General features: G+C 42.0%; 1 protein-coding gene across 1 annotated transcript in view; it reads right to left on the bottom strand.

Moving 5' to 3' along the window:
- The window catches only part of LOC117164854 (uncharacterized), a 100506-nt gene that overhangs the window by 45041 nt on the left and 31962 nt on the right, over positions 1 to 23503 (bottom strand). The window contains exon 3 of the mRNA XM_076618690.1: positions 16971 to 17599. Within this exon, the coding sequence (XP_076474805.1) occupies positions 17195 to 17599 (405 nt within the window). The 3' untranslated portion in view covers positions 16971 to 17194. The remainder of the gene's footprint in view (positions 1 to 16970; positions 17600 to 23503) is intronic.

Here is a 23503-nt window from a genome sequence, read left to right as displayed (position 1 = left end):
GTTTAATCGTGCAGCTTTCTGATAAACGCGGCAATAGATGACGCTTCTGGTGAAAGAGCCGTGCAATTCCAGGCGTGGAATAGCCAGCCGTATTTTAGTAACAGCAAATTTCACTGAAGCAGCGATTTTCAACCTTTTTCATCTCGTGCCACGTATGAACTATTTATTAATATTGTTTCTATTTGACGATCTAAGACAAAAAAATGTCAGTGTTCCTGATTAAGCAATCAGGTATCACACATTTAAAAAATTCTTGCAATACATTGGTTGGAAAATGATCACAGAACGAAATACCATAGGCTGAAACCGGTCCATCTAAAAGTACACGTACACATAATAACCTCGATAGAAGCAAAGAAGATTCTCATTTTAAAGTAAAAATTGGAAGAAAGGAAGAGCGCACGTGGAGAATTGGCTTCTGATCCAAGCATACGCCATGACACTTCGATGTTCACGTCTTCCTGCTACCTGTAACCCTACAAACCGTTCTCTCCTCTTACAGTCTTCATCCTCACCTTACTTCCTCATCCTACGTTTTCTAGCCACGTATCGTGAGTTTTGTCTAGCACCGTTACGATCTGCGAAAGTCGAGGGTTTAAGCGCAGCAAACCGCGTTTTATCGACACGATGGTGGCACGAAGTCTGGCTCCCGATCCTCGTCGGGGAAATAATGTTAAAAGTTCATTCATTACTATCGACGAGATAAGGCGAACGAATTATGGACTCCTGATAGTATGCCCAGGAGAGGGATCGTGGTGTGCGATGCCGGTTCGTTTTCGTACGATATAAATCCTGGAACTGTAATTAGGTCGATAAGGCAGCATTTACATCTGGAAACGAGGTACGCCAGCTTTTTGTACTAAGACGCGGGATTGGATCGAACTTTCCATAATTGATAGTTGGTTCCGGTGCACCGTTCGAGTTCCGGTCGTGTTCACGATGCGATCAATACGTCCTCGATCGATCGACACGCGTAACCATTAAAAGTCGTTGGGCAACGATGTCGTAATTAAACCGAGACCTGCGTTCTTCCGATCACTTTCGGCTGAACTGTGTTTTCCTATCCTTGGAAAGTTTCTTAAATTTGTGGGGAATATGAAAGACTCGTTATTAAATATTTTTGTAACGTCTAAAGTATATTGCGATAGTCTCGAGATATTACAAATTCTCCTCTTCGTTGAAATTAAAGCAAAATTGAGATACAAAGTATTCGAAGACTTAACGTTTTGCCCTTCGACTTCTCGTTACGAATCTTTAAAAACGGTGAAATTTATACTCATGTTTCATTTTATAAACGATACATTCGAAAGGGTGCGAAGAGAAATTCCATGCAAATTAATAGAGAATAAGGCATCCGGTAAAAATGAATTTCCCTTTGACTTCATTTTCCGTGTGAACTTGGATGGTGTTCGTTTTTCCAACTGTCGACGCCGGTTTTACGAGAGTGACGAGTGAAATTCGTATTATTATCAGCATCGGACGAGACACAGGGAAGTTTGTTAATTTGTGAAACAATTTAATTACGAAGCGAAGGGGAGTGTGAAAATATCCCTTGCCAAGCTTTAATTACACAGATGCTCTGGCCCGGTTCTTGCAAAAAGCTTTGCCACTACGTCCCAATTTTATTTCGAAAGCGCTGTCCGCTACGTTATTTGTACGATATATTGTTTTATAGCAAACGCATATATAAATACAGATGACAAATATCGTTATTAAGTATTTGTTGGAAAAGAATTTCCGATTGACGCTCACAAATCAGTAATCAAGCAAGACAGAATTCAATTTTCAAAAACTTGTTTGTCTGTCAATGATATCCATTTCATTAGAAAACATACAAATTGTTGTAAAAAATAATTTATGATGTTCCTAAATTCTTGATTTATCACCCATAACTAGGTCTTTTACACATTATATCACTATATTAATTATTTTCATTCTACTTAGTTGTTTCTTTTTTATAATATATACGAGATATTTAATTTTAACGTATTGAACCAAATATTACGTTTCGTATTAGCAGAAAATCCCATAAAACTACCAGAAATTGATACTTAGGCGCAGACAGTTTTCTCGCTAGATCGCCGAAACGTTACACAGCGCACCATACAAGGATGCATACGATATTCAATTTCTACGACAACGATTGTACCGCGGAGAATCGCTGGAAATTTATGATGTCTCCGCGTAGTTGCAGTAAGCCGGAGCTAAGTCACGGTGATTAGTCACTCGAAAAGCGAGTCGTGGTGCTTTTATCCGCGAACAACTTCCTGATCCGGACAATGGATGGTCCAGGGAATATTAGGATTATACTCGCTCGATCTTCGCCTTACTCTATCTGAACACGCTTTTCAGTTTCGTTCCGGCAATAACCGATCTCCCATTCAATCCGAATCGAACCGAAAAATCCGTGTAAATTAACTCGGCTGTAATTCTATTCCGAATTTTATTCTTTTTCCGTCTATTTCAAACGATATCGTCTAATTTTCTTCGCGGAGAGACAAGGCAATTCTCTTAAATTTCAATTTACAAACGATTCGAAATGCCACGAACAAACCAGGGTCGGGGGCGATCAATTTCACTACATCCCCGCGAGGAATCGCGCGTGTATCCGCTGAAAAACGGACAGATAATTCTGGATGCCTTGAGAATAGACTACGATAGAGCTGGAAGATTCACAGACAGCCTTGGTTCGCTTATTTTCGACCAAGTTGTTCCTTTATCGATCACTCGAGTACTTTCTTATCCCTGTTTTCTCTTCTTCCATGCGCGTCTGTTCTTCCAGAGCTCTTTTCTTTCTTAGCTTTGCAAGCTTCTTACGCATAATCAACGTCATAAACATACCATAAATTAAGCTGTTCCTCTATCGATCACTCGATTCCATCCTTATCTCTGATTTCCTCTCTTCCATATGCGTTTCTTCTTCTAGAATTCTTCACTTTCTTAGTTTTGCAAACTTCTTACGCGTAATCGATGTTATAAACATGCTATAGATTAAGCTGTTCTTCTAGCGATCATTCGATTCCTTTCTTATCTCACATCCTCTCTTTATCGTTACCATTATCTCTTCACTGACACACGCCTCTTTTTTCACTGCTCCTCCTCTCGTCCTCAGTTTTTCCGACCCTCCACGCGCAATCAACGTTATAAACATGCCATCTCGCTGTTATTCCAGCTCGTGCAAAGAATCAGAATGGACGATCTCATTCAACGCGCGCTCGTTTCGCGGAATCGTGTCGCGGAAATGATTGCGCAGCCACGGGAACGATGTCGTCTTTCAAATCCTTTCGCCGATGGCTGGCCTGTCTTTTCCGACGAACGACTGTTTACCCACCGCGATACCTTCTTTGAAGTATTTGACGAAAAGAAACCGGCAGAAAATGAAGAGAAAAGAAACTTATGAGACAGGAAGTCGCAGAGGCTGGGGATGAGATTGAAAAGAGACAAATGGAGGAGTTCTAGCGTAACGAGGCGAACGAAGCGTGGAGGAACGGACCCTTCCACGAGAAATTGAGAGCGAAATGGAAAGAGGTGCGGGCGGAACGAGGCGAGAGGCAGGCGAAGTGTTTGAATCGAGATGAGAAATGCGACAGATAAGACAGAGACTCTCGAGCTTTCCGCGTATAAGGAAGGAACGTTACTGAGGATCGCTATGGTACAGAAATCGCCCGCAGGCTGTGCGATTCGCGAGGCTTCTCGCGCGAATTCGCCGATGAAGAGAGGAGAAGACCAGCTCGGGGAACTCGTATGTCGCTTGAACGTGCATATTCTTCGAGCACGGCCACGAGACGCTACGTGCTTCGAGAGGAAATGTCTGTCTGGAGAACGTGCCGCGGTTGCCCGAGAGACACTTCCAGGAGCGTGAATTTCGGGGCTTAGATGCGCGCGCCAGCAAAAGAGAGAAATCCCTCGATGAACGGCTATAGTCGCGCTGAGCGTCTACTGCAGTCTGATATCTAAATTATCGGTTCCTCTTCGAGTTTCTTTTTAGGGAAATTTGCAACTTGTTGTAGTTGCTCCAGGGATCGTTACTGTACTGATTACTCCAAAGGAACGATGCACTGTGGATGTTGTTTTTTTTAGTAATTTCGAAGCAGTGGAATCTAAAATGTTGTTTTTCTGGAAGATCTTTGGAAGATGGAAGAAGACTTTCGATACTACAAACTAAATTCTTGTACGAAATCTGCGACGACAAGATTGATAAGGGATGTACAGTATAATGGTGAAAAATTGCGTAAGGATAGATCGAAGTTCGAAGAAATAAGTCAAGGTCATAATTAAGTTATTAAATCGTTAGAAATTCTAAAGTTTTAAGCCCATGATCTTTTCTATGGTTTTACAACAATTAGCCGTTCGATCTCAACTGTGAACGAAATGTTTCATCTCGTCCTTTTAATATTTCAAAACCACCCCTGTCTACATCCCCGAATCTCATTCAGCTTCTTCGATGAGGTATCCCGGTGGACTTATCAATCCTGGAAAATCTCCGTGCACAGAATCTCCTTACACTTTGATCCTCTTGCGTCACATTCCTGCGACTCACTTTCCAACTTCTTCTGGTTTTTGGTAATGGCTCATCAAGTATTCGCGGCAGATAAGGAACGCACGTCCCGTTGGTGCGAAGCATTTTCAGAATTATCTGGTACTCTTACTCTCAAGCTGAAGCCAGTCTCGTTCACAAAGACGCGGTAATTCCATTCCCTTGGCAGCCATCAAATTACAAACTGTATCGCGGCCATGGGAGAAAGAGGGAGGATGCTGGGGCCCAGACAGACCCTCTTGCGCGCGATCAGCTGCTAACGATACCAAAAATGAAATTAACCGACCGTGGAGGCGGGAAACAGAGGGCAGGAGGGAGGGGAAGGTTGGATCGAAGCTAATCTCGTCTGGTACAGCTATCTCGATATCCTTGACGTAAATAGATTACCGTGGTGACGTTAGGTGACGTCTGCTTTAACTCGCGAGACAGAGAGGCGGCTAGCGTCTAGCTATGCGTATATAGATATATCTATATATATGATATATAGGGTGTCCCGTATAAGGTAGTGCATAAATAAGTCGAAAATATACAACAAACTTTGTTCGTATAACGCTCCGTTTTCGAGAAAATCGAGTTTGAGCGTTTGTCAAGCGCGCGTATACCTGGTCGATTCTTAACTGAGCATGTTCAAATTCTATTTTCTTAACAACGAGAACTTAAACAGGAATGTTACAGTGACATTCATGTTGATGATTAGCGGAGTTCACTTCGATTTCCTCGACGACTAAGTTTCCGACAAACAAATTTTATCCCACAAATTCGACTTGTCTCTGCGCGTGGAATCTCCCTCGATGTAGATTGTACGGGTCACCTTGTATATATATAGAGGGAAATCTATATTCAGGGGACGACGGTTGGTTTCGGGAAAGCGCGCGGAGGAAAAGACAGTGCGGCGAAGGAGTCGTCGTCGTCGTCGTCGTCGTGGCAGAGACAGAGGGCAAAAAGCAAGGGAGGACCGACGATAGAAAAAGAAAGGAAGGAGAAGAGAAGAGACGTAAGAGGCACACGAATGGGCGGGATTGGATAGAATTGTACAGGACACTGATAAGGGGACTCGGAAGGAACTGGCACGCTTTGACAGCCGGTAAATTAAAGTATATTTCCGCGACGCTAGAAGGCAGATGTGCTGTACGTGGTAATCCGGCAGAGATTCTGTGCCGAGATGAAAGGTAGACTCGAAAGAGGGAATTTTTTATGAACGAGATCGGTATGCCATGGAAAGGGAACGGGCGAAAAGAGAATACAGAGGTTGAACGAGGATGGCTGGAAAATGGTGTCCACCTGAATGCAAGAGACATCGGGACGGGAAGAAGTCAGCGGGGGGAGTAAAAGAAGTTGTCAGAATCAGATGAGAAGCACGGGGAGATACTGCCGCGGAGATCGGGCTACCTGGCTTATCTGATCGGTACACGGCCACGAAACGAATCGATGAAACAGGTACACACAGTGAACGTGCGATCAGCCTTAACAACTTCCACACGAAATCGACGAAATCTTGCTTTTTCGTTCGATCGACCTGTCAACGTGCTTGATACACTGCAATGGGAAATCTTGCTACAGGTATATGTATATAGCTCGCGGTCGGTTATATATTGCTAGGGTTTAGAAGTTTTCTTCTGTGGCTATCCGCTGGGTCTTTTCGTACTTACGCATTATATATCGTTTAACTTCCAGCGGATGATTTGACGGATATGTGTGAAATCAAAAAATAAAGTGGCTGTTATACGTTGCGCTAAATCTTTCTATATTACGAGCTAGAAGTTTGGAATTGTTAGATGTTTCGCAGAAACCAAGGATTTATGAAAAGGACTCATTTAGGATCGAAAAACCGAGAAGGATACACAACATAAAGGGATAGAAGAACATTGAACCAAAAATCTATTGAAGCAACGTAACAATTATTGGACACATTATATTTCAGTTTATTTTAATTAATTTTTTCAAGCGTGACACTGCACTGGACACTCTCTTAGATGCACCGTGACTCTTTGAGGATTACGAAAAATCATCAAAGACACAACTCTCTGTGATAAATAATATAATTCACTCGTCCCGGAGTACCATCTGAAACAAGGAAGAAAAAATACGTACAAGTCAGACAGAAATGTTTCCTATTTCCGTGCGAGCGTGCTGGTCGTAAAAGAGCGGAGGAGGCACGTTAATGCGGAAAACGCGGCCTTTTTTCTTATCCTTTGCAACGGAGAGGAGAAACGTAACGATCTGGACGCATCTCGGCTGCTCGAGGATACATAACGTGAATGGTAAAGACGACAAAAAGGAACGTCGACTATAAAGGGCCACGGGATGCTTCTGGCTGCGTTCTCGATGGTTCGAGCAAAAAAGCCGGTTTGAAAGGTTTGCTACTGATTTTACAAAGGGACACAAACCGTTTCAGGTTCTCTGAGGAGGCCGATCAGTATTCAACTGCAGGCCTTGGCCAGGGTCATGTGACGAGCTGGACATACACAAGATTTGCCGGAGATTCTTCAGAGTGTACAGGATATGCCTGGCCCGGTAAACTGACCCTACGTGCTCTGGCTCCTTTATACGTCATTCCCATTTCCGATCCGCTCGTTCTTGAGAATTTCGATCGGCGCACGAGCCAATTTATTCCGTACGTCGCAACCGAAACCCTGGACTTGTTTCAGCTCATCCAAGACACGTGAGCCTCCACCGCGTTCACCTTACGAAAAAGAATCCTTCGTGTGTTTCTTTTGGTCATTACGCCATCTCGAAACGCTGCTGCTCTCTGATCAATCCCGACTTCGATCGATCCTACCGAACACAGACGTGATACTCATCTCGAAGTTCAAAAGAAATATATGGCGAAGAAGGAAACGAAGAATATGTGTGGCATCGTAATTTCGTGAACAAATGCGGAAGATTTTGCGTCAAGTGATAGTGAATCGAGCTTATGCTTAGGTTAACGTATTGGTACTGAGTGAGGGTTAATTTCGAGAATGTATACGTAGATTGTGATGTCTGTTGTCGTGTGGAAATTTCACTACGCGTAACAGAAATATGTCTTTGTTCTTAAAAATACAGCGTGAGTGAGGTGTGAAGGAGCTCTGAATTATTCGTTGATTTGTAAGAGTCGTCAAAATTGAACATATCATAAGACTATATAATCGCTGTATTCGTTATCCGTTGTCATAATATTTATCAAACAATTAATAATTACACATTCCTACGAACAAATTTCGTAAACGTTGAACATTCGAGTACTTTTTAAAGGATGAAGTATGTCGTTTGTGAGGTAATTAAGCCGAGAGAAGGGTGGATCTATGTAAAGCGGTTCTCTTTTCACGTAGTCGGGGGAACGTATGACCACATGGCAGAAAATTATTAGACAGCGTAAAGTTGAAATTCTGTGAGACCGCTAAGCAAAGGTAGGGAAGCGTGGTAAGCTCCTAAATCCCCGAATACTATTTTTCAGCGCTGCAGTTCGCGCATGTTGGCTCCTTATTAACATTGGCTAATGCTGAAGTGGCCCAACAAGCTGTTTACATGCGGTGGTTTTAGGAGGTGAAGGAGAGAGAGTTACTTCAGTATGAAATGTTTCAACGTGCATTCGCGGGAGACTTCTATACACATCTCAAGAAAATGACGTTTACCCGAGGGAAACGTACACACAAACGCCCTAGACAGAGGAGGGCCATGCGTCGTTGTTGCGCCACGAGACGGCAACCCCCCCAGCACCGTGGCCCGCCGCGTTGCCATCAAACGCTTTACGCTCGATATACTCTAAACAGATTAGTAAACACACATACGATGCGCTGTAAAATCAAGGAAATTTGTTAAAAAATTTCTTAGAAATAAAAATAGCAGGATCGATGAACATTAAATTAGAGGAGCTTCGATATTATGTGTATGAAATCTCTAAATCTGAGAGAGTACAGTATAGTTGAGGCGTGGAAGATTTTTGAACGAATCATTGAGTTGTGAAAGACGTTCAAGTAGTTCGAGTCGTTAAAATTAGAAAAGAAAGGAACTTGAAAAAGATTTCGAGATTACGCTTCTTTGTACTTTTGTTAGAAATTTCTATGAATCGGCGAAATAGTTAAAAAATTAAAAGATCAAATTAAAAGAACAAACTCTATTTAACTTCGTGCGTCGAAATTTAATATCTTCCCTATCGTCTATCTCTTTTACGCGATTTTTCAATCAGGCTACACATGCATGTTATGTACATATACGATATCATATCGTATAATATAACAGCATATTTATTACTGCTTATACTTTCAGTGTCGATTTCATATTCAATTTGTTTGTATGCATTTGTAATTTGTTTACTACCACGCGTTATTTGTCCATATTTTCCAACCGTTCATATACGACAGGGCATAATATTATGGTAATGTATGTCCATATATGTTGGAAATATCAGCAATGGTACATTCGGGCCGGAGCGTGCTAATCTTCGATCTAACTGGAGTCCAAACGTCATGGCCAGGCGTTTCCCATTGAAATATTCCAAGACTACTCTTTTGTACAGCAAGTGAAGCACACTTCCCTAGGTCAGTCTGTCACGAAGCATCGACGAATCGGATTAATTCGTGGCAGGAGGATGTTCTTATTCACCGCGTGACCAACTGCTTTTCACGGGGAAAGGTCGTCATTGTATCCCCGTATCTTTTCATTCCAGATCGACAGTCGCGGCAGATAAGACTAACTGACTGACACGAATAGCATCAGGGAACGACGGCCAGTGGGCGGACAGCAACAGCCCTTTTTTCTCCGCGGCTACTCCAACCTCCCCTGTTCCATTATGTCGCGTGCACTTCCACCCTAACCGATGCTGAAAAGACCGACAATTTGCCTGCGCTCTGTTTCGTCGTTGTTCTCTTCCCTTTGCCCTGATATCTGCTCCTTTCACGTTGCTCGGATTCCTGGAAAGAGTGGCGAAGTGAGAGTGTCCACGGGACACAGGATGGTGTGGAAAGAAACCAGGAAAAAAAGAGAGGGGAACTCGCGACACTCGGTGTTTTGTAGCCCAGCTTCCTACGACGAAGGGTACGCGGCGTCAAGGAGAGCCGGAAAATGAATGTCAGCCACGAGTACCACTCCGGCCCTCATCAGCAGATTCCATTCATTTACCTTCCACCTACCCTTCCTACCTTTGCTCTTTCCGTTATCCCCTTTCCTATGCTTTATATCACACGCTTCCGCGGTACGTTCCGTGTCCCTTAGAATGGAAGTTTGTTTCGAACCGGTGGAATTGTAGTCGATCGAAAGTAGAGCTTTTTGGGCTTCCAATAATACAGCGGATTACTCGTGGAAATCATTTTTCGGGGTTTTTGGGGGATAGAAATGGCCGTGGAAGATAACGTTTTTTTAAGAGACATTTTCTACGAAGAATTTATGAATGAGGCTGTTTCTAAGCATTAAGACACTCGTTTGAATCATTTCTTTGGCTTAGCTCTGTAATTTTCACCACGACTTCAACTCTGCAAATTTTGCCACGACGCGACATCTGCGTGGGTTTACCGTAAACGAATTCACGGTGCGCGCATAGACCCAGTGAGGAAGGGTTAGCAGTCCCTCGTCTCTGCCCGGAAAATCGCGTAAGCCGTCTCGGTATCAGGAAAAGTATTTACATATCCGCGTTTCGCGAGCGTGCCAGCCCATCAACTCCAGCATTTTCACGTAAAAATGTCGAAAAGCGTAGCCTAGCGCAGTTCGCCAAGGTGTATGTACACGCCTACGCTTTGTAAGTCTGAGTTTCTGGAAACGTAGTCTGCTTTGGTAAGCGGCTTAACCGATCTTAAGCGGCTTCGCGTGTCCCTCTGAGATTCTTGCCCGTTCACCGGACACACCTGACGCGACGCAGGTGAAAATATCTGGAATGTTAGCTCGATTCCCTCGCGACTTTTCGTCTCTCGAAACATGGTTCAGCCACGGGTCACCGGGGATTCCGATCTCATTTCGAACGAATAAACCTCCACGTCGACATTCCTCGGCGACGATCCATTCTCATCCACAGTGCACGAGCCTTTGTCAGCGTGTTAATCGTCGGAGTAGATCTGAACGCCAGGATGCAGCGCCCCGTCGAGTTCGTCCAGTAGGTTGGATTAACTGTCTGATGATTATCTTACGGACTACCATTTGGACCGAGGATTTCGCGTTTGGAATGTTACACGAGTTCTTTCGAACAGTAGTTAGAGGTGAGTTATGTTGCTGGACGTGGTGATCCAATTTTAACAATACGTGTGAAATTTAAATTGTTTGTTAACCCTCTTATTCTTGTAAATACGTTCTTCGATTCTGCCCTCGCTATTTCGACTTAAGACTACTGATCGGTCTAATAACAAGGCCAAATTTGAATATCTACAAAACTATATAACGCAAGGAAGAAGACCATATTATTCAAAACATCAAAAACCGATTATACTGCTAACATTGCAGCATTTTCATAAAAAAATGTACTGAGAATCTGAATTTCAGACTGTATTAAACAAAATTGCATTGACTTGTGTTGTCTATAAATTATCACAGTAAAACCTTGACTTTGTAAGTCCTAATTTGATCCTCGATAGATCATATATTTAAGACTACTTCGAAGAAACAAGAAATTCAGACAACACCATACTCTGATTCCAAGGAGAAGGGCCAGAAACTGCAACGTAAAATCCATTTTTCTGACTCGCAGCAGCGAGGATGGGTTCAATCGAGAATCCGGGTCGTGCGATTGCGAGTTTACGAGAGTCTGTCTCGGACATCGGGTTTTTATAGGCGCGATGGTTCGTGATTGTAAATGATAAGGCTTTCGTGAACAAATTTACGGTATATCGAAGCTCGCTTCCACGATCGTCAGAGGCAAACGCCTGAAAAAGCCCAACAGAACGAACGGAAAGATAAAAGAGAAAAACGAAGCAAAAGTCTCTAGTGGACCTACGAAAATTACGTGCTACTAGTTTCTTGGTTCTCGAGGGCAAAAATCCAGGAGAAGTTCATTCTCGAACACACGAGGACCCATAGCTACCTTTTTTTGTCATCGTACTATTCTTCTATACTATACTCCTGTCATTATGCTATCGAAAATTACATCGAATCAGTGTCTTGTTTCGCAAGATTAAGACACTATGTCACTGTGTTATCCTTCCTGTCTCTCGATCCTCGCCTCTTTCCAACGTCGTTGCTGTTCCCTTTAGCTTTCTCGAAAGGTGGCCCAACCAGCCACGGAAAATGACGAAACGCGGCGTTACCAAAGTTGCGCACAAAACGCATTATACACGACGTGCTTCGCCGAACTTTGTAAATATATCCGGTAACAAATACGCGAGGAGAACGTGCAACGAGGGAGAAACTGGGTGAAATTGTTTCCATGAAACGTGAAACATTGTAGGCTTCGACCGTATAATCCCGTCGCGATGTTTAATTACGAATTTTAATAATGGTATTGTGGATGGCAAATAGAGTGCTTCTTTAACAAACGATAGCTCTCTGTAGTCGCATGCGCTGACTTTTGTTCCAGTATTTCGCGTTTTGTTAATGGTTTCTGTCTGGAGAATAGAAAAGGCGTATAATCATGGAAATTTGATTTAACGGTATATTTTACTCTGGCATCTGCCTATAGTTTGATTTTCTCTATTGTTTCATTTCTCCTAAAGCTGAATTATATCGCATTGATACTTGTAAAAAAAATTAATTATCTGAAATTATTTTTGAAAAATGATTATCTGCCAAAGCATTCAAAATTATAGTATTATTGATCATAGTTACATTGGAAGTTGAAATCGAAGCAACATCTGCTGGACCAAAGTTACTTATGATTCATGGGAAGGAGAAGGCAGAGCAGGGTTTCCATCGCGATAACCGCATGGGAGCTTTCTCCCTTGTACACTAAACGACACGATCCTTTTGTCCGTGACTACGGCCCGTGACTCGACAGTTTCGTTTGATCCTTTAGTATTAACATTTGTACAACATTATAACCGTATTACATCCGTTGCTACAAGGGCAGCGGGCTACTTGTGTTGGATCGTAACAAACTTTACGAAGCTCACGGTACTCCCACATCTCGAACACGTATCGGTGTTTCTGATGTTACTATTATTCTAGATAGCGCAGGAAATACAAGACCTCTCGCGTATTGTAATTCCATTCCAACTTCTAAATCTATTTCTTACGTATAGTTTAGATTATATCATATCAGATACACATAGTCGAATTATTATGCTATAATAACTACATATAACATAATCAAATTTTGTCAAGTACTAATGGTAGAGATAGCATTCATCAACCATGAATGTTATCTAATTCACGAGATAAGTATCCAATGAAAAAACCTCAGCAAAGTACTAAATCCTTTTCCGTGGTTCAAATTAACCTCTTCCATCCTCATTTTCCAAATATTCTAACAGAAAGAACCACATAATAGAGGAAGATAGTAAAGTTTCCCTCGAGCCAGCGGCATTAACGTCGACTTAAATTTCCCATATAAAAATCCCAGAAAAATACTAAATCTCTGTTCATAGTCTAAATTAACCCCTTTCACCCCTATTTCCAAGCGTTTCCAACGAAGAAAGCGACGAAATTGGACCATCGTGGAAATCTCGTTCGAGAGGATCAAAGAATACTGACCCGGGCATTCACGACCCAAGCGCCATTGTGTTAAGCACAAGGGGATGAAAACTCGATCCTCGCGGATTTTTGCAGGAAAAAGCGCAACCATCACGCGAAGGGAGTTGCGGTGAATGGAAGTTACTCGATAAAACTATCGTTGCTGTTCCCGATCGTCACGGTCGGACGTAGCCGACCGCTTCCGGGGTCCCAATAGCGTAACCGTGCTTGTTCGCGGCCCATAACTGCCAAGGGACGGTTCGTGCCATAAGTTATCGGGACGCTTGGCTGCCGTGACATTTTTCATCGACCAGACGGGAAATCGAAGGGTGTGAATGGTGGATGAAATTCGGGATTTCTAACGGTGAAAATTCGGCCCCGTTGAGAGTGACTGAATGACGGCGTTAACGGTCGATTAAATAGGAAATGGGTGAAATTTGGGCGCCGCTTGTAAAACAGATGGAATTGTAGAGTTCCGATACTTACGTATTAAGACTATCGAAAATTTTTTCTTTTTTTAACATCGGTCATACGAAACAGGATTTAAGAGTGTTGATAATTAAATGTGATTCTTCAGGAGTCTACTACATATATCCTTCTATTCGTATATTAATCTTTCCTTCCTCTGATTTCTACTAAACTATTACATTTTAATCTAAAAGATCTTTTCTGTATCCTCTTGTCAAAATTTCCACCGTTCCTCTTTCTATACTTTTTCGTTCTAATATATCCCAGACTTCCTTCGACAAGCTACGAACAAGCGACCCAAATTTCCTACAAGTTACACCACAGGGACGATGCTGCGAAGACAGTGAGTCGTCGATTAAGTCGTCGATGAGCCGAACTTTAATAAAGCAAGCGATTCAACCGTCCCGTTGTATTACGTATTTACGTAACAATGGTTCTCGTCGCGCTTCAGTTGACAAAGTCAAGTCCCACCATCAACGCCATTTCCTTCAGTTCCACGATAATCTGCCTGGCACGAAGGGCTTCTTCGCGTAACGACGATTGTCATGCGGAACCTCTGTCGGCGACTGTATATCGCGGCACATCCCTTAATCGCTTTGCAAATGTCGGTCACGGATATCGGTGACACAATCATGAACTGCGTGGTCTGGCGTCCCCCTGGGTCGCCACTGACTCATCCTACTACGGCACAGTTTGATAAGTGGATCCGGCCTCCTATGTCCGGACGACGCATATATCCAAGAACTATATTTTTCAGTGTCAAAAGTAAGACGATTTCCAGCCCTGCGCGCGGTTCTTACGCTATATAGAGCAAAAGGATGAAATCGTAGGATCCGACGCTTGCCTCAGCGACTTTCCTTCGAGTTTTTCGTGGCACGAATCTGGAACCGATGGGACATTCAGTCTAGGGTGTACTTTGGAAATCGATAAAATGTTTTTCCCAGTTTCGAGGAGAAAAAGGGGGATGACGTCGGGTGATAATAGGAATAGTTATTTATTACGTATTTATTGAAGAATGCTAGTTTGAGTATTGAAAGTGTATTTGTTTCGGCATGGATGGCAATGGAAATTGTGAGAAATGTTATTTATTAGGTATTAGGATCGTAGAATGTAGATTGTGGGATGTGAATCGGAATATTGAAAGTGTAATCTTTTTGGTATAGAAGGTACATGATGCGTGATTCCCATGTGTGAGGCAGATAGGAATCGTTGTATTTGTGCGAGTTATGCGATGTATTCTAGAAAAAGAGTATCTGGATGGAGAATTGGAATACAATCAAAAGTTTGTCCGAGCGAAGCTAAGATACGATTCTCTCCCCAACCAGAGAATCGATGTATTGAACTTACTTTCCTATCATTGCGTTTTATCTCCGCCTGCGAGAGATACGCGGAATAGCTTTTAATCGCTTGCCAATATTTCAAATAATATATCAGCACCAATAAGTAACCAATGTACACTTATGAAATGCAATCTATTATCGATACTTTGTCCTATTCGCTGTTAAAAGCTTTTACTTTAATAACATCGATCTATTGCTTCATTTATTTTTCATAAGATCGTCGATTTAGCTGTGGTAAATGTTATGCCCGATTAGCACCAACAAGACGAGCAGCATCTCGAAATCGGAAAGAATCGGACGAGGTTTAACTGGCCCCGTAAATTTATCTTAGCTTAAATGGTACGTTACACGGAAGAAATTCTACGTATCGCGGTTTCCGCGATTAGAGAGGAGGACGAGTGCGAATGCGGGCGATGTGGTAATTCTCGAGAAGGAAACACAGTAAGACTGATTCATTTTCGTTGAACTTAGATAACAATAAATACCCATTTTCCTTTTCGCCCTTCTTCCCCGTCGCCGGTATCTTTAATCAGATTTAAGAGAGCTCAGCCAGAAAACCGCTTCTCTGTCTTCCTGGCCGAGCGCGTAATCGCCTCGCGCTCTTGTTTAACAGCCCGGGCCATCTCTCTGAACCCTCTTCGTGTGCAATACGCGCAATTACGATTGTTCGAGTAACCGGGAATCGCTATCCGGACCCGATATTTAACTCGCGTTCTCGTGACGCTTTATATCCGCGCGGTGACCCCGCAAATTGCTACGTGCCAGGATGACAAAAGAACGCCGGTGGAACGGACAGAGGAAAGGGAAACGAGCGGCCGCGCCGCGCCAGCAATTAACCCGTTGTTAATTAAATTAACCAAATTACAGACACGACTGGGGGGATTCTTTTCCGCGGCTTAAATTAAGCGACCCGAACCCGCAATTCCTTGCAGCCGCGCGCCACTGCATTTACCTCGCAGCGTTTATTCTCTCTCTCTCTCTCTCTCTTGCTATCTCTCTTTTTCTCTTTCTGGTCGACCAGACGAACCAACTATTTACTCTGTGTACGTCTGACGCTTTACCTCCATATTTTCTTTTTTGCTCGCGAGATCGTTGGCTGCTGTAAAGTTTCGAACTGTTTTACGGAAACCTTCGTTGCCAGTTTTAGTTACGAGATTCCTATTGTCAGCGCTGGATGAAATGGTATTTTTAAATCGAGATGTAAGCTCCTATCGCTGCATTGTAGTGAGGTTATACCATGTTGCAAAATTGTCTTTGGTTATCTAAATGATTACAGTGGAACTTCGTAATGAGAGTCTAGTTAGTGTCCGACTAGTGTCTAAATCTACTTATGTGAACGTGAAATCTTGTTATACGATTAAAAATATCTAAAACTTGCTGATATTACTTATACACGGGTCTTCGTCTAATATATTATTCCATTTGAAAAGAACAAATCCAGAAAGCTTGTAAAACGTACGTATTGTAGACGTATGAATCACAGGGAAATTGTAAGGAATCATACGAAGGAAAGAAGAATATCGGCAGTCGTGAATGGCCCATTTCAATGAAAAGAGCGTATTCCTTCCATTCTTATCCGTATATCGAACATTTATATTCGTTAATAAAACTACTATTCCACCTCGAAGTCGTGACAACCTGCACCTTTCTTCAGACCTTAATTACCCAAGCGAGACCCATCGCAGAAAGAATTTTACGAGTCTACTTATATCTCGTAGCAGTCGTTCGAAATCTGACAAACCTGCACTTCCACGAGTCCAATTACACCGAAACAGTTCCAGCGGACGGTCGAGCGCAATTCTTCAGCGCCAATATCGCGGTGCTGGATCTCGAAAAGAATCTCTTGGTGGCACGATTTCGAGGCAGCGCGTATCGCGTGAACCAATCGACCGGGTATATTTTCGTCAGGCCACGCCATAAAACGAATCGCGGTGGAAGGAGTAAGCGAGACGGAACCTGGTGGACCAGAGTCCGGTAGCAAGACAGGCATTGGCTGCCGGTCGACAAGACAACATGCAACGAATTCCTCGTTAATTGAGATGCCATGGACGACTCACCCTTTAACCGGCTTCTGAGGCCAACAATAAATACTCGTTCTCGTGGCGGATGTTATCTGGCGACGACGTATCTTCATCCAGATTCAGGGTAAAATGCCGGCGGTCTCCGGGAACACCACTTCCACGTATACCAGCTTCCGCCGTCCCTCATTCTTTTCGGTAGTAATATCACTGTATAATTACAACTTCTGCGGTTACGACGAGGGCCAGCCCAGGCATTTTTCTTATCTCCCTGTTGGTCCGCCTGCAGGAGCCGCTCTCGCATCTCCTCGTAGCCTTGGCCACGGCCACTTATAGCAAACATAATAGGGTTCTATTCCGAGACCAGGTTTTCTTATCTGATGTACCGCGACCGGCTTCTCCCGGGACGGACACTTATATGGCCCGTGTAGCGGAGCACGATGCTCCGCCATTCGACCAGGCATTTTCCTTATTGGCCCTCTTGCAGCCACTCCGCCCAGCAACCCTCTTGCAGCCAACTCATCGCTGTCGTTTTCTTTCCCGTAGCTTTGCGACCACCGAGACAATTCGACTACTTTTCTGAATATAGGTCTGGCGTTTCTACTAGTTTCTACTGCCTCGCAGCGGTAGTCGTTTTTCGGGATTATGGTACTGGTAGCTCTGGTGACCTGGAAAATATATGGGAGGTTAGATTTGGAAGATTTTTCGAGTTGTTCGGGTTTCGGTATGAGGAGTGCGTCGCGCATGACTTTGACATGATTTTGGAGAGTATATGGAGTATTTAAACTGCGAAGTTGTAAGTAGCTATTACAGGTATACGGTCAAGTTGATGAGTTGAGCGGTGATTGTGTAATCTGCGCGAGTGTGATAAGTTTCATGACGATTTCTTTAAACTTACGTACGGTAAATACAAAGAGATATGGATGTATTAAAGAATGTATAGTATCGACTAAATTTGAAAGATTAAAAATACTCGAACTTCGTACACCTGGTGGAATATATTTTATAATCGTTAAAATTTCGGAAACGGCAAATGGAAATTAAGGGAGGAATATCGTTTTAATCCCCGTATAAACACTGTATTGTATAATTAATTTGACAAAATGAATTATTTGGACCATACATTATGAATTTATTTACGTTTATTATTATAAAATCTAGATATAACAGTAGTTATAAATCTAAATTACGTGTATTTTCCTTTCACCAAAGGTTGAATCAGAGTTCGCTGTAACGCATCTCTCTATCTTGCGATTCTCGACGATGAAAGAACTAGTCAGTCCAGAGGGAACGATACTCGACCACGCGTTAAGATTTATATGATTTTTCCCGTAATAATGACGCCGCTTTGCTGTTTATAAATTCATGCGTTCTCGCCGCGGGAAACGAACAATTTATGTGTCTCTGGCGTGCCACTGTCGAACATTTTCCCACGGTGAACGTAACGTTTCTCATACAGTCACCTGGACATACATATATACGTGGTCGCATACGTGTACCTTTCTCTACCTTCTTTTTTTTTTCTTTTTTTCATTCATTGTCCAGGGGCCAATTGGATTTTTTCTCGAGCTGTGCGCGACGCATCGAAATTCTGTCGCGCGACAGAATGTAAAATGTGGGCCAATATCGACGTGTTAAAAGAGAAGATTAAAAGAGAAGTTAGCAAGGGAAACGAAAGTTTGTCGTTTACCTTTTTCGTACACGATTAATTGTTTCCAAATGGAGAGACACAGGAGAGAAAAACATGATAAGTCAGTCATATTTCTCGTATTTTATAGAAGAGCAATTTAAAAAATCGATACGTTGTCAAGCAACTCCACGCCAAAACAATTTTGCTAATTGTTTTCGGGATTAAATATACGATTCTATTATTTAAAAAATATTAATAAGATTCGAGAGTCACATCGATTGTTATCAATTAAATTAAACTAACGTAGTAACTAAACAAATATTGTTTCTTTATTAGAAAAATGTTTTGAGTTTATAATATATTATTCAATTATTTCATATTAAAATATATTTTTTCAGCCACTTAAGCGACATGAAAATTAAAAAACTAACAAAAGTGGATATATCAGATATCTGTCGCGTGATCTTCAAATGGAAGAAATATTAATTCGAACAGTAAATTCGATCAAAAGCAAATGGTGTAGCTTAACGTGACCCAAATCATCGCGTCAAAGTTCGTAGTATGATCCGGATTATTCCATGGAGGACGATGTGCAAACGATCATCGCATTGATATCGATGTCGTGTCCTCAAATCTTGATGAAGCTGGTTATAATGCCGGCGGTAGCCTGAGATGATTTCCAGAAACTACGCCGTTTGTACAACCACAAATTCTAGCTACCAATTTAACTAATGACATCTACTTGAAATTCACTGAGGCATTAGTAAATGATTCTCGATAAGTCATGTTCTTACGACGTTATCCATATTAATCGTCTAATCGGAAATTGATTAAAATCTGCGATAATAGCGATCACGTTATCTCTAAAATGTTATGAAAATTCGAGTAAGAAATTTAAAAATTGTTCCTAACGCGGTTATACTCTTAAATTGGCTAATAGGTCGTTATTGGTGTTAACTATGTCTAACCGAAACGACTGTATTTTACGATAATCATGAAACTGATTATAATTAGAAGTGAAATAGCAAATGATATGAAACAGCAAAATCTAACTTTTCTTTTTTAGCCTAAAAGGAGCCAAACTTCATACGGTATGTGGCGAGAAAGAAATTATATAAACATTGAAATAATTTATCGCAGTGTTTCGAATTATCGCAAAGCAGCGCTATCCTCGTGAAAGTCAATTAGACTTTGATTTTAAAAAATAAAAGTATAATACACAAATAAATAAATTTTACGCGTTCACAAAAATATTTTACCTTTTACTTCTCCTTCGAATCTGTAAAAATGGGGAACGTTGAATGTTCATAGCGTTTAAATTATAAATGATATAAGTGCGAAAGTTAATAAAAATGCATCTTCTATTTCTACCAGAAATGTTTATCTTTGACATCTGTATCGTTTATCTCACATAAACTCCTCGATTCGCGTTATCTCAATTTACTATCGCATTATCAACAAAACACAAAGGAAAGTGAAGTAGGAGATCTAGAAATGAAGTTCCTAAATATCCCCTAAAATAGGAACGGCTCTAATGAAACGGAACAAACTTGAGGAATTCGTGCCTCGCGATAAAATAACCTGAAGCTGGGAGTAACTGGGAATCTTGAAATATGCGGCTAGAGGTGGGAACGCTACGGGCTTCCGGTTACCGGGCGGCAATTAGTCGGTATTATTAAAAGGAAAAATTTATACGCCGGGTCCACGGACGTCTGGCGGGTGTTTGCTAAATTGTTTCGCATTCTTGGCCGCCGTTAATAGAATTACTCGAGTTTCGACGCGATATTCTGCAGACGGTGAATGAATTAAGACCGGAACGAACGAGAGAAAGAGAGGCGGAGAGGAAAAGAGAGATACAGAGATGAGAACGAACTCTGGGTCCGTTTCAACGGTGTCCTTCCGGCGATTCCGCGTTTTCGAATCAATCGAGTTACAGCCGGTGAATGAGGAAAATGCGCGAGTAATTGCGAACGATGCTGGCGAGGCTGTAAATTTGCCAAAAATCGCGAACCGGTTAATTAAGGTCGGCTTGATCGGAACAGCCACCAAGATGAGGGCGCGATCTCATCGAGTTTAATTAAACTTGGCTGATGATCATCTTCTCTTCTTTTTAATCATTTAATTTCATAATCTTTCTATGCCCATCTTTCACATTTTTCTATATTTTTAGAATATTTTAGAATTGTTTTATTTTATTTGTATTTTAGAATTGGCTCTTCTCGAATGGCGACAAAATCCTATAAATAATGCTTCACATTTTTCAACAAAACTTTGCTAACGACCACTTTCCATTCTCTCTAATCACGTCATTTTGATACAGTATCCTTCGTATCTTTCTGTATTTTTAGAACATTTCGGAATTTTTAGTTTGACTTTTCTTATACGATGACGAAATCTTGTAGATCCTTCGTGTTTTTGTATCGAAGCGTCGAAGGAACATAACTTTGATGGAACTCTCTCTAACCTTTACTCTTCCATCTCGTCGTTCTTTTCTTTATCAACTCTTTTCGTCGTTCTTTCTTTTCCTCTTTTGTCATCCTTTACAGATCGTCCTTTCTCATTTTCTCTTCTTTATCTTAATTTAACACGAATACGAAAGGGTCACCTAGCGATCTCGTTATCTCACAAGAATACCAATCACTTCAGTTACGATAACTTTAATTACATTCGTGTTGAGTATATCGAGAATTTATTCTCCTTTTTAATTTTTCTCGAAAAAAAGGACATTGCACGTGTGTTAAAGTAGACACGCGGCAGAAAGTTGGCTGACCATCGGGCGACGAGTTTCCTCGTCAAAAACAGCCAGCCATCGCATTGCTATCAGCGTCCTTAATGCCGAAACTTTTGCGCTGGCTGTGCTATCTGCGCCAAATAAACGAATTTGCCAGGAGTTAGTCGGGATAATAAAGTTCCTCTCTCTTCCCTCTGCTCTTCTTTTTTTTTTTCTCTGCGGCCCCTTTGTTTTTCACCTTCTTCCCTCCACCTCGTGGGACTACGCGAGACACAGAACAAACAACACAGCGCGTGGAGAAGTTGCGGACAGTGCGGGCTGATAACGATTCCTCGGTGAAAATAAAAGGACCAGGGAAGAGTAATGATACCCATAGTTGTAAACTTTCGGCCGAGTGGACCGTGTACGACGATATTCGAGAGTTACGTTAAGACGTAGGTGATAAAGATGGCAAGTCGAAATACTCAGGATAGGGGGATAGGTTTTATAACGGCCAGGTGTCGAGTGGCCATTTCCTCAGGAAACCCATAGTCTAGGGTTGTTCGACCATCTAAACACGTTCAATCTCTAAACCTTATTCGTTCTTATCTCTTTTCCTTTATTATCGTCTTTTAGTGGTAGCGTTTGGTAACATTTCGATGTAGAAAGCTTGTAAGCAGTAAAATTGCTTAGCAAAACAATCAAAGGTTTCCATCTATTTAGACAACGAATAAAAAAGATAAAACAAATATTAGGAAATACTCAGAACCTAAAACCTACCTGATAACCCATACCCGCTAAGAATACGAGAAAAGACAAATATAATCAATATCTACAAATTCCCGAAACTTTCTAAACATCCCCTCGTCTGTTTCCCCCGTTTCCTCTCTTCAAACGATGTGTATGATAATTAAACAGGCACAAAGAGCTTCAAAAAAGGAAGAGGGTGAACGACCAAGCGCCGACAAAGAGAGGCCAGAAGCTTTCCGACGGCTCCTCGTCGCTGTCCTTCGGCAATGGAGTCAGTCGACCTTAGAAACAAGCACAAAAGACCGTGTTCCGACGATCAACTCGTTCATCCTTCTGCTCTGAATCCACCCTATCTATCCACGACTACGTCTCGCCCCTTTCGCGATCAAACGCATGCCCCACGTGTCGTCCCGTTTGTCATTCTGCGATTGAAAACGGGACCTACTGTCATGTCACTGGTACCGGCCACCCGTCAGGTGATGCTTCAGGGTACGTTTCAACTTTTTTGGCCGCATCTCCGCTTTGTAGCACGTTTAAGCGTGGTTCTAACTGCGGCACGACCATTGAGAGAAATTGGGGTTGATGATTTTTTAGGGGAACATGTGACGAGAGATAATTCTTTAGATTCGGCGGTTGGTATTGTTCGGATTTTAAGGTATGCGAGAAAGATAAAGAAGACAGATAGGAATATTGGATCGTTCTACGACTAATACGATTCTTTCTCGGTACGAACATAAAGCGGAGATGGTTAACTATAATATATCCGTCGACAATGTAATTTTCGTCGTTTGGAGAATTGCAAATTAATAATGATGTAAGCCAGTCCACTGTTTTCATAAAATAGTAAGATTATAAGTTAATTAAGTATAGTACGCTAAGGGGATGGTATCTTTAAAAAGTTAAGATACGTCGCTAAATTGAGATATTAAAAATCTTGACGTACACCATTTCTAATCATTTGCTGCGATCGCTTGATACTTTTCTATTAAATTTCCTGTTCCTAGCAATTTTATTCGAATTTATCCTACGAAGAAATTCTAGAAAAACTGCTCTCTCAATATTGCAATTATTCCAGACATCGAAATATAGCAGCGTCTCCTGAGCGTGATATTAAAGTTCCAAGAAACGGTCCGCAGAAAAATGTTTGATTTCCGGCAAAATAGAGGCATTCGTGGCCCTCGAAGGCGTTTCCAAATGCTGCGATTTGATTGAAAGTTCCGGCGCGCCAGTTGAAGACAAATGGCCCCGGCAAGGTCACCGGAAACGCTCTCAGGGCCGCGTTGTTTTTGCCCTCCGCTTTCAAACTTTCGATTGCCCTCGAGGAAGTTTGCCAGCGCCTCCGGCAAGGGAATTCCTCTTTTCACGGAGGAAAATCATTCAGCAAGGTCATCGGTCTCGCGCAACATCCTCGCTGATGTTTCCACTTACCGACTGATTAAAGCAGCATTGAAAAATCTCGACTTTCTAAAAAACTACGATATA

Source organism: Bombus vancouverensis, chromosome 5 (genome assembly GCF_051014615.1).
Source record: "Bombus vancouverensis nearcticus chromosome 5, iyBomVanc1_principal, whole genome shotgun sequence".
Lineage (NCBI taxonomy): Eukaryota > Metazoa > Arthropoda > Insecta > Hymenoptera > Apidae > Bombus > Bombus vancouverensis.
This window is presented reverse-complemented; position numbering and strand designations above follow the sequence as displayed.